At 36.3% G+C, this 13,962-nt stretch overlaps 1 protein-coding gene and 1 non-coding gene across 4 annotated transcripts; both read right to left on the minus strand.

Moving 5' to 3' along the window:
- Positions 1-5,746: 5,746 nt before the first annotated feature.
- On the minus strand, positions 5,747-11,672 carry LOC147293188 (membrane-associated protein VIPP1, chloroplastic-like). 3 transcript variants are annotated; one of them, XM_086232106.1, is made up of 5 exons: positions 11,417-11,672; positions 11,245-11,325; positions 10,116-10,306; positions 6,652-6,726; positions 5,747-6,080 (listed from the first exon to the last, which is right to left on the minus strand). In XM_086232106.1, the coding sequence occupies exons 3-5, from the start codon at positions 10,170-10,172 to the stop codon at positions 5,970-5,972; spliced, it is 243 nt and encodes an 80-aa protein (XP_086088232.1). In that variant the 5' UTR covers positions 10,173-10,306; positions 11,245-11,325; positions 11,417-11,672; the 3' UTR covers positions 5,747-5,969. The 3 variants fall into 3 exon arrangements, with proteins under 3 accessions (XP_086088232.1, XP_086088230.1, XP_086088231.1); XM_086232104.1 differs by having other exon boundaries at positions 5,747-6,085; XM_086232105.1 differs by lacking the exon at positions 11,245-11,325 and having other exon boundaries at positions 5,747-6,085.
- On the minus strand, positions 11,567-11,669 carry LOC147293189 (U6 spliceosomal RNA). The gene has a single exon (XR_015120968.1). It is a non-coding gene; the product is annotated as a U6 spliceosomal RNA (small nuclear RNA).
- Positions 11,673-13,962: the final 2,290 nt, after the last annotated feature.

The raw sequence follows: 13,962 nt of genomic DNA on the forward strand, positions 1-13,962 counted from the left end.
AGCATTTCCCTTTGCCAGCTTGCCGCCCACTTCCTCTACCTCTTCCATGGTTGACCTAGACATCATTCTGGTCACAAACCCACCTTCTCCTGATCCTGATATTGCTCCTACTACACCGCCAGCTGATCCCCCCACACTGCTGCCTTCTCCTCCACCACAAAAATCATCACCGACAGTTCCCACCGGCATCACAGTTCCCGACCAGCCAGTCCGTACACATTCTATGCAGACTCGGCTTCAATGTGGGGTTATCAAACCCCCTTGTGCTCACGGATGGCACTGTACGTCCAATACCCTATAGCTCAGGCTTATTTATCTTCTCTTGCTTCTGACATTGCACCTACTTGTTTTTCTCAGGCTGTTAAACATCCAAAGTGGCTTGAGGCTATGGTTGAGGAGTTCAATACCTTGTTAAAGAACCACACTTGGTCTTTGGTGTCTCCCTCTATTTCTCAAAAAAAAGTAGGCTGCAAATGGGTTTTTTGCATCAAGAGAAACTCCAATGGCACTATAGAACGCTAAAAAACTCGCTTGGTAGCCAAGGGTTTTCATCAACAAGCTGACATTGACTATGATGAGACATTCAGTCCTGTGGTCAAACCTACTACCATTCGTACTGTTCTTAGTTTGGTTGTCTCAAGTGGTTTGTCTCTCTGCCAACTCGACGTTAAAAATGCCTTTCTCCATGGGAATCTTCGGGAGGAGGTCTACATGTCTCAACCACCTGGTTTTCAGGACCCTCTTCGCCCTCACCATGTATGTTGGCTTCATAAGGCCTTATACGGACTCAAACAAGCTCCTCGAGCCTGGTTCACTCGCCTGAGCACTTTTTTTCTTTCTTATGGGTTTCGGCAAAGCAAAGCAGATTCTTCTCTTTTTATTTTTCCGCATCATGGTCATACCTTGCTCCTCCTTCTCTATGTTAATGACATTGTCATCACCAGTAGCACTGCCTCTATCATGCAGTCCTTTATTGATTCTTTAGCCCGTGAATTTGACATCAAGGACTTGGGTCCTTTTCGCTACTTCCTTGGCTTGGAAGTTACTCCTCTGGACACAAGTCTCCACCTCTCTCCCAGACCAAGTACACCCTTGACTTGTTAAAGCGCAGCTCCATGCTTGATTGCAAGCCTTTATCCACCTATGTGGCTGCAAAGAAACAACTCACAATGGCAGATGGTGAGTTGCTCTCGGATCCTTTTGAGTTTTGCCGTATTGTTGGCTCGCTTCAGTATCTCACCATCACTCGACCCGACATTGCCTATGTTGTCCATTATGTGGCACAGTTTATAAGCTATCCTCGTGCTCCCCATCTTGTTGCAGCCAAGAGGATTCTTCGCTATCTCAAGGGTACCTTTGATAATGGTATTATGCTTCGTCATCATTCCGCTCCCCTACGCCTTCAAGTCGAGTCCAATGCAGATTGGGCTGGATGCCCCATTACTCGTCGCTCCACCACGGGCTATCTCTTGTTTTTGGGTCCTAACCTCATCTCATGGTGTTCCAAGAAGCAACCCACTATCTCAAAGTCTAGTGCTGAATCTGAGTATCGAGCTCTTTCTCATGCGTGCGCGAAGACTGTTTGGCTCACCTTCTTGCTACATGAACTCGGTCATAATCTCTTATATATTTCCTGTGCATCTGTTTTGTGACAATTTGAGTGCTACGTATATGGCCGCCAACCCTGTTTTCCATGCCCTTACACACCACATTGAACTTGACTATCATTTTGTTCGTGAGTGTGTGGCATTGGGCAGTCATCGTGTTCACTTTGTTGCTTCCAAGGATCAAACAACTGATATACTTACCAAAGGACTTCTTAAGCCTCGTCATCAGTTCTTGTGTGACAAACTCGTCTGCCGAAGACCACATAGTTTGCGGGGGGGTGTTATAGAATGACCTTATTTTTCTAGGTTTCCTGTTGTTATTAGATTTTTATTAGTTACTTGAGGGAGAAGCTTGATGTAAACATATATATACTTGTAATCATTCACTTATGAAATACACAGAGCATATTTTCTACATGGTTTAGTAGAGATGAACACTACAGTAATTGGTTTAGTTTTCTAGTCAAGTATTCTTGTATAATTTGTAACTTGTTTCTCAAGTTTCTTACTAGCTTGTATAGGGCTAAGGCTATTAATGTACTATATATATGATGTATCTCTTATTGACAATGAGAATACCAAGTTTACTGTCACGTCCCAATCTAGGATTTCCACAGCGGCACTTGTCTTAAGAATTCCCAAGAATATAATACACGTACCTCAAGCGTTATATTCCCAAGATTCCCTAAAATGAGCTAAGCTCTTTTGTTTGATAGAATACGAGTTGGATCAGAGTACAAATGCGCACATGATCTGATATATATGGGTTAGTAAGATAATACGATGCTAACCACCCTTTTAGACCCACTATACAATGTAATTTCATGATCCAAACCGTTCATATTTTAGGTCTCCATTAAAATATCAACCTTGCAAAAAATCAACCAAATCAGAAAGCATTTAGCCATTTGATTATCATAGCAATCATTTTATGTTTTATTGAAAAACTTGTGTTCGTCCATTTATATGAGCACAATTAGCTTACTAATAGTTAACTAAATGATTTCTGATTTTGTTGATTTTTTGCAAGGATGATCTTTGAATGAGAATCTAAAAAATAAACGATATGGATCATGAGATTACATTGTGTAGTGGGCTAAAAATGATGGTTAATATCGTATTATCTTACTAACTGATTAGTTCTAGAGCACCCTCATATATATATATATATATATATATATCAGTAATGATCACTCGCTCACTATAGAGCGGAGAATTCCCCGCTCACCTAACTACCCAGCAACGAATTTCAATGATCAGAACCGTCCATAATTTAGGGCATCACTCAAAGATCACCCTTGCAAAAAATCAGCCAAATCGGAAACTGTTTAGCCAGTGTATTACTGTCAACATCATTTCAACCTTATCTGATGAACTGTATTTGTCTGCAACGTTTGGAGGACCAAACAATTATCGATTTTGCTGATTTTTTTACAGGGACGACCCTTAAGGATGGACCTAAAAAATGGACAGTCTCGATCATTGAATTCCCCGCTCTGTGGTGAGCGGATAATTCCTCACTCTACGGTGAGCAAGTGATCATTACTGATATATATATATATATATATATATAAATGAATTGTTTTCAAACATCAAATGGTTAGTTTTGTTTGTGGGTTTGTGCACACGGTAAAAGAAAAGTGAAAAAGTAGACAGGAAAAGTAAACGGCCGGAGAAATTAACTAGCATTTCTTATGTAAAAGTTATTGCATTTTTTTGGTCCAAACAAGTAAGGTATTTCAATCCATAATATGATTCAACAAAAAAATGTTATTTTCATTTATTAACCGCAAACAAATCTATTTACATTTGTTCTGTATGCTTCTTCTATATTGCAAAATTCATACTACAAGTACATCTCAGCTTAGTGAAACAACATTATATATGCTTGCTTTGATTTGGGAGTGTAACCAATGTCTATACACAAGGCCTTTTTCAGCTTGAAAGAAAGTTTCAGTGACCAGGCCCTTTGGGACTTGGTCCTGAAGCTAGCCGTTGAAGCCAACATTCCATGGTGTTCTTGGCCTTCTCGTAGACCGATGGGTATGTCTCCAAGTGATTGGCACCGGAAAAATCTTCCGGTAACACTCGCGTTGCTTCGACCGGAACATGGCTCAAGATGGCCACCGATACGACAAACATGATCATCAGTACAATACTCATCTTGTGGAAATTCATCTTCCAAAATCTCAAAAAAAGAAACAAGAAAAAAGATGAGTTGGGGTCCTTGTGGAATGTGGAGCTAGGTTGCTAGTGCAGCAGCTGTGCTTTTTCAAGAGGGGCTTTTAGGTGGCTGATGGAAGTGTATGAGAAAGCCTTAGCTGTGTTGTCGTATTTATAGTGAGAGAGTTTGTATGAAACATTCTTGTTGGAGTGGTGGGTTCTTAGCTTGGTGGGCTTTGTGGGCTTTACGTGTTGACCAAGGAGTTATAACAGAGTCATGGATGATGAAAACTAAGGACATTAGTTTTGTTGGTTGATGGCCGGGGAATATTGGATACAATATATTTACATGGGTTCTCATGTTTGAATGTGTCAAGTCAACAAGAATGAAATTTGAACACCCTGAATGAATTTACTCATATGCCCTTGTTCATGTCTTAGAGCTGAGACCAAAAAAGACTATACGTTTGGGGTTTGGCCATTCTACCATTGTTTGATAGTAATAACAATATAAACCTCAAACACATTTCAGATTTGACAATTATTATTAATTCAGTCCAAACTTGGAATATTTGAATCTACCATCTGGTTCTCTTTTTTTGAATGGACCGAGCAAGATAGATTTGAAATTGCTTTAGTAAGGAAGCCACCCAGATGCTACCTGATTTAAAATGAACTTAATATTCTTCAGTTTTGGTCTTAAGACTATGTTGTGTATACGGCTTGTAAGGACACCTATCGAAATAGAATAATTCCACTAGCTGTGCAAGATTTCAAACATTTACTTCCAATTTTCAATGAGGGGATTCCAATTTGAAACCTGAATTAAATATCACCAAATAAATAACTTGTTGGTTTTAATCACTCGGTTTGTTGATAGAAATTTTATTTTAATGGAATATATGCTATGAACAATGCTACATTTACCACTATTTTATGAGGTAATTACAAAAATGGTCCACTTATTATTCGCTAAGTCTCATTTTGGTTCATAAATTTTTAAGTGCTATATTGGTTCACAAATTGTCTGAAGTGTTCCATTTTGGTTCAAATCGAGCAAATCTAGACAATTTTGCCCTTCAGTTTTGTACTAATGAGTTGACTTTGAGGGACAAAATTGTCTATTTTGGACCAAAATGAAACACATCAGACAATTCATGAATCAATATGGAACTTAAAAAAATTTGTAGACCAAAATGAGACTTAGAAAATAAAGTAGACAATTTCAGTAATTTCCTCATTGTTTTATTCAGGCTTTTTATCACAAATAGTTCTTCAACTTTTACCAAATTAAAACATCAATGTGGTCTCTAAAATGCATTTCACTCAATGTCATCATTTATCTTTGCCACCGAACATCAATTTGGGCCCTAAACACACTTTGAAAATTTGCCAAATATAGCTCAGGATATAAAAAAATTCTCCGAAAATTCCTATGGACTCATTTTGAGTACTACTATTTTTATATGGGGTCAAATTATCAAATTGACGTTTAGTATTTTCTAGAAATTTCTGGGAATTAGTTTGGGAATTCTGAATTTTATGCAAAATCAATTTGATAATTTGATCTTATATAAAAATAGTAGTAGTCAAGACGAGTCCGTAAAAATTTTCAGAGAATTTTTTTAGTATCCTAAGCTATTTTTGGCGAATTTTCAAAGTGTCTAGGAACACCAAATTGATGTTTGATGACAAAAATGAGGAATGAAATTAATTGAAAATGCATTAGAGACTAATTTGATGTTTGGATGAAAATAGAGAGACTATTAGTGATAAAAAAACCTTTTATTTTTTCAAGTCTGAGCCCACTCTGGACAATAATAAATTCTAACATCACATGTGTCATGACACATAATTTGGTAAGCAAATTTGAGGAACAAATTTGGTGTCCATAGCATTTTCCATATGCATAAGGATAAGGAGGACAAAAAGTATGCTAAATGTACATATTATTTATAGGCTGTTGTACATGCATATGCAAAAACAAGCTTGTTGCAGCAGATATAACTTACAATTACAAAGTAGTGTGCCTACTATCATAAATAAATAAGTACTTTCATTCAAATTTGGCCTCGAGCTATACAAAGTTAACCGGTTGGCCTTCCGCTTTACAAAATGCTAACGGGTTCTCAAAATGAAACCAACTTCATATTTGGGTTTAAAGAATTCAAATATTGGTGCCTGCCTGAAGAGAAAAACTTAGAAGTCCTTGGCGTTTCGTCGCAACTCATTAAGCTCCATCTCAATCTCAGAATCTCGAAATGGATATGGCTTGTTTGAACTCGGAGCAACAGTTCTTCCCAGAGGAAGCTACCCTTGGAGAAACAAAGGAAGAAAAAAAATATCAAAGAACCTGGTTATTGAGAAGCAATTAAGAAAAAAAATATGTAGGAATGCTATTTTCATTTTTAATTTCTTAACATTCAAATATGTGTGTATATATATATATTACAAAGAAAAACTATCAACATATAATGTTATTATAATTGTACTATCAGTACTAAGATTTATTTAAGAATTCGTGTTATAAAATTAATGTGTAGGAATTCTTAAATATAAACTTTTAAGATAAGAGTAATCAAACAATATAATTTGGTTTTGGTTTGGTAAGCCCCATTACCAATTCCAACCTACAGAATGGCACCCCTCCAAGGAAAACCATTACAACCTAGATAATTTAGACTTCCACAATTTCTTTTAATGTTTCCTTGGTCAACCAAATAGAGCATGATGGAATTATACGAAAATCAGAGAGCAAATAAGTACAAAAACAATGAGCAGCAATTTTGAGTTTAAGAAACTAGTACTTGGGAGCTATATCACTAGAAACATGGTTGCAATATCCAAGGAATATATATTTTTCCTGCATGATAAGGCATACCTTTGAACTACCAGATAGTTCTTTCTTCAAGTTTGCAAGATCCTCGTCAACTGAAGAGCTCTCTAGCAGTGCAAACTGCAATTTTGGTATAGGTTTGGGAATGGTAAGAAATCCACTTTCAGAAGAGACACCATCAAATGCAGGCGAAAATGATAAACCCTACTATCAGTTAAGCAGGTAATGTATGTGTGCAATGTAATCATCTTATATCATCACTTCAAATTGGGCAATTTTCTTTGCAATGTACATTTGAAACAATGTAGTTGGTTTGAAAAATATTCAGGAATCATTTAAGAAAGGGTTTTTTTCATTTTTAGTATCTAAATTTTGACCTTTGTCTCAATGTGGTACTTAAATTTTTATTTGTCTCAATTGAGTACCCAAACTTTTATTTTGTATCTAATAGGTACCCAAGTGAATTTGTGTTAAAATTGTTAACAGAAGTTAGGGACAATATGGTAACTTCAAAAAAAATTAATAAACCTTTAAAAATAATATAAAATAGAAAACAAATAAATAATTGAATTGAAAAAAAAAAAAAAAAAAAAAAAACAGGAAAACAAAACAAGAAGCCCAGCAGCCGCTTCAGGCCTTCACCCTCCTCCCTCCTCCTCCCTCGCATCGGCAACCGAACCCACCCACCACCGCACGGCCATTATCTTGTCGTCCGGTCCATCTGTTATTAAAAAAGGATGTGCAGAAACAATTGAGTGGCCTCAGTGGAAGTGATCTTCATGTGTTATTTTGCTGCTAAATGATTGTTGGAAGAAATGTATAGCCATTGCACTTTCGGAGTGTATACTACCAAAGTAATATCTTTTGTTTCTCTATATGATCTTTTCACAGAGGTTTGGTTACAACTTTGAAAAAAAAGAAGAGGCTTTGGTATATTTATAGCAAATATTTTGAATAAATCCCTTCATTTCTGCGTTATTAACACCTGTAATCAAGTTGGATAATATACACATGAACCACCGAAAGGAAATCGGCTTCATCACCCCGATTTGGGGGCAGAGGACCTATTCATCCACCAGTTGTTGATCTGATGGCTTCTGTAGCGTGACAGAGGGCGAGTCTATCGAGTTCTTAATCGCCGTCACCGTCGCCGTTGCTGTTGCCGAGGACAGCAAGATCAATTAAGGCCGGAGATGGGGAGGGAGGTGGGTGGGTTGGGTTATCGATGCAGGGGAGGAGGAGAGAGAAGGGTTTGGGGACGAAAGGGTTGCTAGGCTTTTGTTTGTTTTTTTTCAATTCAATTATTTATTTGTTTTATATTTTATATTATTTTTAAAGGTTTATTAGTATTTATTTGAGGTGATCATATTGTCCTTAACTTCTGTTAACCGTTTTAACAGAAATTCACTTTGGTACCTATTGGACACAAAATAAAAGTTTAGGTACTCAATTAGGATAAATAAAAGTTCAGGTGTCACATTGAGACAAGCGTCAAAGTTTAGGTACTTAAAATAAAAATAAAAAAACCCTTTAAGATAATAACTGAGGAACATACCATATTAAGGTAAAACCCGAAGGATCATAATAATATAACAAAACTTTTGAATTGTCCTATAAAAACTCACTCGACCCTTTTAATTTCTATCAGCTTCCAGTCTTACTATGCTTCTATGTCAAGAACTATTGTTAAAAGTACACTAAAGTTAAAAAAAGGAAAAGAATCAGTTAGTCATCTTTTTTAAAGATCATTATTGATTTATTATAATTGTACTTTCAACAGACCAACACAGTGTAATAACTTTGTTTTATACATGTGTAATTTGTACGCCTGCACGAACGAATATTTCTTGCTGAATATGTGTGCACCCGCATGTATAATTAAATGGTTAGAGGATCAACTACAGCAGAAGGGGGAGAGACTCCAGTTTTGACATGGTTGACTACATTGTTGGGAATGGTTTAAGCAAACCAAGCTGTAAAGAGTCATGATAGAAATTCAAATGTTCCACTAATGTTACTCCTTGTCCCTGTTTGGCCTGCCAAACATCCCACTTTTGACCAATGAACTGATATTGCTACATTACTATTGACCAGTCATTGAGATCCCACATACATCTCAATTAAATCAAGTGAGATGGTATCCATGTCCCCCATATTACAGAAACTATAAAAATGTCAAACCAAATCCTCTCAGTAAACATTTTACTCCCCAAGATTGAGCAATGGAGATGTGCAATAGAATAAATGTACTCCCCAAGCATCAAAAATCTGCAGTCTTGGAATGAGCAATGAGCAATGAGCTTGACTGCTTGAGTCACAATCATATGTTAATCGAAGTCATCAGACCTTTGTTGTAAAGGCATTGTAAATGATATCATTCATGAACATAATAGTAAGCCATGATGTAGGTCATATGATAGTAACGTTGTAGAAATTAGTCAAACAGGATTTCTCTATTGCAGATGTTTAAGTTGCACTTGGCTTGTGCATGTCTGTTTCTAACCTTTGATGAAAACAGTGTCTTAGATTTTAAGATGCTTTTTAACCTATCATTTCCTTCAAATTCCGTTCCTCTTTTTTCCACCTGAAGAAAAAATAAGTGCCACTGCCTCCTCCATATTTTCTCTATTTCTCCTCCCCAACTGAGGATGTTTAGTTGTTCAAGTCAATCTATCCCGGCCTCCCCCTGCACCCTACCCCTTCCATTCTATATATTTGATCTAAGCAAGAAAACAAAATAATGGAGCTCAAAACTCCATCCAACAATGTCCAAAAATCAAACCCTAAACCAAACTCTAGCCCCAAAACTCTAGGAATGGTGAAACCCACAAAACCTATTGCAAGAAATGGGCATGTGCAATAGACATCCGCAAAAGAGAATTTCCCAATAGTCCAAAAGCTTAAAGTAATAGGAAACAGAGCCAACAATGTAAATGTGAAACTTTAAACAACTCCCCTACCTGTCCTTACCCATGTATAGCTGAAGCAAACACAAGCATAACAGAAGACCTTCATAAATAGGCAATGGTTGTTTCCAACACAAGACCTTTAGAAAATAAAGGTTTTATGGGAAATGGGCCCATAAAGATACAACCTAATAAACTGACAGGTCTGCCATTTAAAGAATCACAACCACACAAAAATTCATTGTGGTTCTATCTACCAGACTGATACTTATATTTTAATGGTAAATTGAAAATTAGTTTGAAACTATGGCTTTGAGCATCATCTGAGCTTCAATGTGGCCAATGTCTCAACTTTATGTATGTATTTACATACGTGACAAAATCCTAACCACTACATTAAGATGGGTGCGTTGCTAATACAGGTAGAACTTTGCCACTATTTTCAACAGATTATTGAGCTATACTCTTTGACTTGTTTCCACATCATAGTTTTCAACATAGGTGCCCTTCCCACCTCCACTGTTCTTATCAGTCCGAAGATCATATAGACACCCAAGTCAAACATGAAATGGGACATAAAGAAAGAAAGAGAATGATTATTACCTTTCCTTCCAGATCATCAGTAGTTAACTGGCCAAGAGATTCTGCTTCGAATTCCATGGCCGGGAGCAGTGAGGCCACAATGTCATTATAATACTAAAACTTCTTGCATTGTAGAAAGTAGAAGTAAGCATCATTTGTAGATGCAAGAAGCCCATTGAGATGGATCAGACATGGGCATCAGATACAGATGCCTGCAGGATATGGCAAAATGTCTTAGCCATTTGGGAGGAGCAGAAAAATTCTAGCAATTTAGCACAGCAGTGCTATGAATGGTTAAATAACAAACAAAGGCCAAGATCAGAGTAAGATTTTAGCACAGTGCTACAATTTTCTTTTTGATGTGATTGTAATAGTGGTCACAAGAAACTTCTAAATCAAATTTACAATTCAGCCTTGATCCTATGGGCATTCTCGTCTCTTATTATTACTCACAATTATATGTCCCTTATACAATTAATATTTACCATCATTCTCATATGGTATACAGTCTTACTACACATGCAATTTACTTTTCAACTGTTAAATGTATGTATTACCCTTTTACATAGCTATACTTGAAACAAATTCCTTTTTTTTTTTTTAATTCTTAGATTAATTTTTTTTCCTTTTAATATGCACAGAAATAAAAGTATTGAGACATTATTATTCGTTAGAATTCATTTTCTTTAAAATGTGATTATATATAACTTAATCCATTTCAAGTTCTGAATCATCTTACAAAGAAGAGGCTCTATATTTGCCGAAGATGAACCATAAGGAATAGAACAAATAAAGTTTGGGTAGAATTCCACAATAGAAGTTGGCAAGGACAAGTAGTCAGATAAATCCACAACTGAGGCAGCAATCAAAACATGGGGTCTTAGCTAAAAACCCATAATTTTGAGGGTTAGCCATTATAAACTTTGTTTACTATTTCAAAGTCATAATCCAAACAAATTTACTAACTTAAGTGACTACAAAGTAATTGTCAAGTATGGAAGAGCAACCGAATGAAAGCTTCATGTAATTGTCAAGTATGAAATTAGAGCTTAATGGGATTCATAAGCAAAGTGAGCAAGACGAGGAAATAGCTACAGAAACTCCCCCAGAAGTGCAAGTGTTAATTTAATGATCATTGGAAAGCACATACTTAACAACTTTATTGGGACCATAGGACAGAGTCATTTCATCAAACAGGTTCACGTATGCATTTCATCGCAAATAAACAATCCTGGAAGACCAAGAATCAGTCACCTAACAATCAAATATGCAAAAATATATGATTTAAGCACGGAAAATACATTGAATTCAAAGTTTTGAACCTGGAAAATCGGAGAGGAAAGCCATAATACAAGTTGGGCATTGCGAATGCTCATATATTTTCTGGGGATTCCAAAACCCCCTCAAACTGCATTCAACTTTGGCTTTGGCCTTTATTGAACACCACAAGAACATCACGAAAAAAATTGAAAAAAAATTTGGACCATTTCTCGATTTATGCGTGTCATCCTTGCGCAGGGGCCATGCTAATCTTCTCTGTATCGTTCCAATTTTATCGGATGTCCCCGAAGGGACAAGCTGTGTCCTTCCGATGTGGGATTTTGGCTTCCTGTTTAATACGGGCCTTTTTTTAAGCCCAATCCCCCGAGGTCTTTTTTAGTGGTGAGGGTCATTTTAGAGAGACAAATTTAAATTAGAAAAATTTTAGTTAAAGGACTCCAACTATACCATATGTCTTTATTTAGGATATGAATTTTATTTTGTGTCAATTGAAGATTGAAACTTTCATTTTATGTCAATTAAGGACCCTGTTTTTTTTTTTTTTAGTTTTTATCTCAAATTTGACCCGACGTTGGACCCATTAAACCTCTACCAAATTCAGAAAAATTATATTAATTTTAAAGATATGCATCACCTCTTTACAACCATCTACAAATTACCCAAATCGGACTTCTACAACTCCAAATAATCGGCCCCAAACTAGGGTACTCGAAACTGTCTAATTTTTCAGATATTTTCCCAAAGGTCTGATTGAACAATTTCGGGTACCTTACTTTGGGACCGATTATCTGAAGTTGTAGATATCTGATTTGAGTGATCTTTATTTGGTTGTAAAGAGGAGATGCATAGCTTTAAACCTAGTATAAGTTTGCTAAATTTGATAGAGGTTTGATGGGTCCAATATCGAGCCAAAATTGAGATAAAAACTAAAAAAAAAAACATGGTCCTTAATTGACACAAAATAAAAGTTTCAATCCTCAGTTGATACAAAGTGAAATTCATGTCCTGAATAGAGATATGAGGTATAGTTGGAGTCCTTTAGATAAAATTTTCCCAATTTAATTTGACCTAGGCTATTCCGACCACCCTAAATTGCTGAGTTGACCACTCTATTTTTAAATTTCAATTTTACCCTTAAAATAAAAAATTTAAATTTTATTTGTTGGGTTATTTGATACTTGTCTGTTGAAATGTTTGTGGTTATTCTGCACCTAACTGCCGAATATTGGCTGAGTTTTCGGTAAATAACTACTGAATGGAAATGAAAAAGGCATTCGATAGTATTCTGCCGAATATTGTCATTATATTCGGCTATAAGCTACCGAACTCCTTAGTATATTTCGGTGGCATGCTGTCAAAAGGGTCTGGGTGATTCTATAATTTTTTGCAAGAAAAGATAAAATAGAAAAAATTTGTTCAAAATATATTAGAATGATCAACTCAGCAATGTAGGGTAGTCGAAATAATCTCCGCCTAGCTTTTATTGTCACAAGCTTAATTCCTCTCTTTAATACATGGGCCTTCCTTTCGGGGATTTTTTCTTTTTTATAAACTCCTCTTATGGATCTGACAAAAAAAATTGAAGCCCATAAACAACTTCATTTCCCATAAGGCCATAAGCAGGTATGCACCCAAAAAGTAAAAGGAAAATACTTCCCCCTATTACGCTATGTACTGTCAATGGTTAGTGGATGGATTTATCAACTTTTTTGTTTTGTTTTTTCTTTTAAATATTAAACTGTCTTTCATTTTCTAATTTCTCTATGTTGCTTTTGCACCAACTCTTCAGAAAAATAAAATATCTAACAAGCCGTTACCATTACCTGAATGTGAAATTTTATGGAATGAATTCACAACATTAGGTGCACGATCTATTGCTATTTTGTCAATTCCACATCATTTTTGCGAGAAGTGGACGTATTGTATAAAAAATGACACTGTTTTTGTGAAACTAATTGGAAGCCTAGAAGGCCTATATAGGCCTGAGGTTGAAGTGGAAGGACACCAGATTAGATTTAAGTATGACAACTGGACCCAAATATGTTTCAAGTGTGGTAGAGTTGGGAAAAGAAGAGACACTTGCGCTGAAGATCTGGCGTCTGATGCAACCAAGACTGAGGGACCTATGGAGGGTGTGAAGGAACAGCCTATGGAGGGTGCTAATGTTCAAGATGGAGTCTCATTGAGCCTGTCCTAGATACTCTCTCCATGTTGAGCCTCTTGATCATCTTTATAGAGGTTTTGTAGGGTTTCCCTGCTTTTGGGCCACTATGAACTAAGATAAGGACACCACAACTCCATTTACTTGTGAATTCTTGGATTTTCTCTATAACAACCTCAAGTTGAATTCTGCTAGCAGCTGTGCTACTCCCTGTTGTGTTAGGTTTGCTTTCTTCCTTTAGTACAATTGCTAATGGAAATAAAACTTTGATGTATACACTCATTGTCATCACGTGACCTAACATAGAATACACTTCACTTATTGTACTTGCCTGATGGTTGGGTATATGAGGAATCTTGATGGTGCAATTGGTTCTGGTGCAGTATAAGGGAAATAGAGATATCCTGATGTAGTTGATTTGTTTGG

Source organism: Dryas octopetala, chromosome 2 (genome assembly GCF_963921425.1).
Source record: "Dryas octopetala chromosome 2, drDryOcto1.1, whole genome shotgun sequence".
Taxonomy (NCBI): Eukaryota; Viridiplantae; Streptophyta; class Magnoliopsida; order Rosales; family Rosaceae; genus Dryas; species Dryas octopetala.

Bases quoted from the DNA above. Each gene is read 5' to 3' on its own strand.
- LOC147293188 (XM_086232105.1), bottom strand. From the start codon at position 10,172: ATGGAATTCGAAGCAGAATCTCTTGGCCAGTTAACTACTGATGATCTG. The intron at 6,727-10,115 runs GTAATAATCATT...CCAAAATTGCAG, and splicing joins CTGATGATCTGGAAGGAAAG to TTTGCACTGCTAGAGAGCTC. The intron at 6,086-6,651 runs GTATGCCTTATC...TGTTTCTCCAAG, and splicing joins AACTATCTGGTAGTTCAAAG to GGTAGCTTCCTCTGGGAAGA.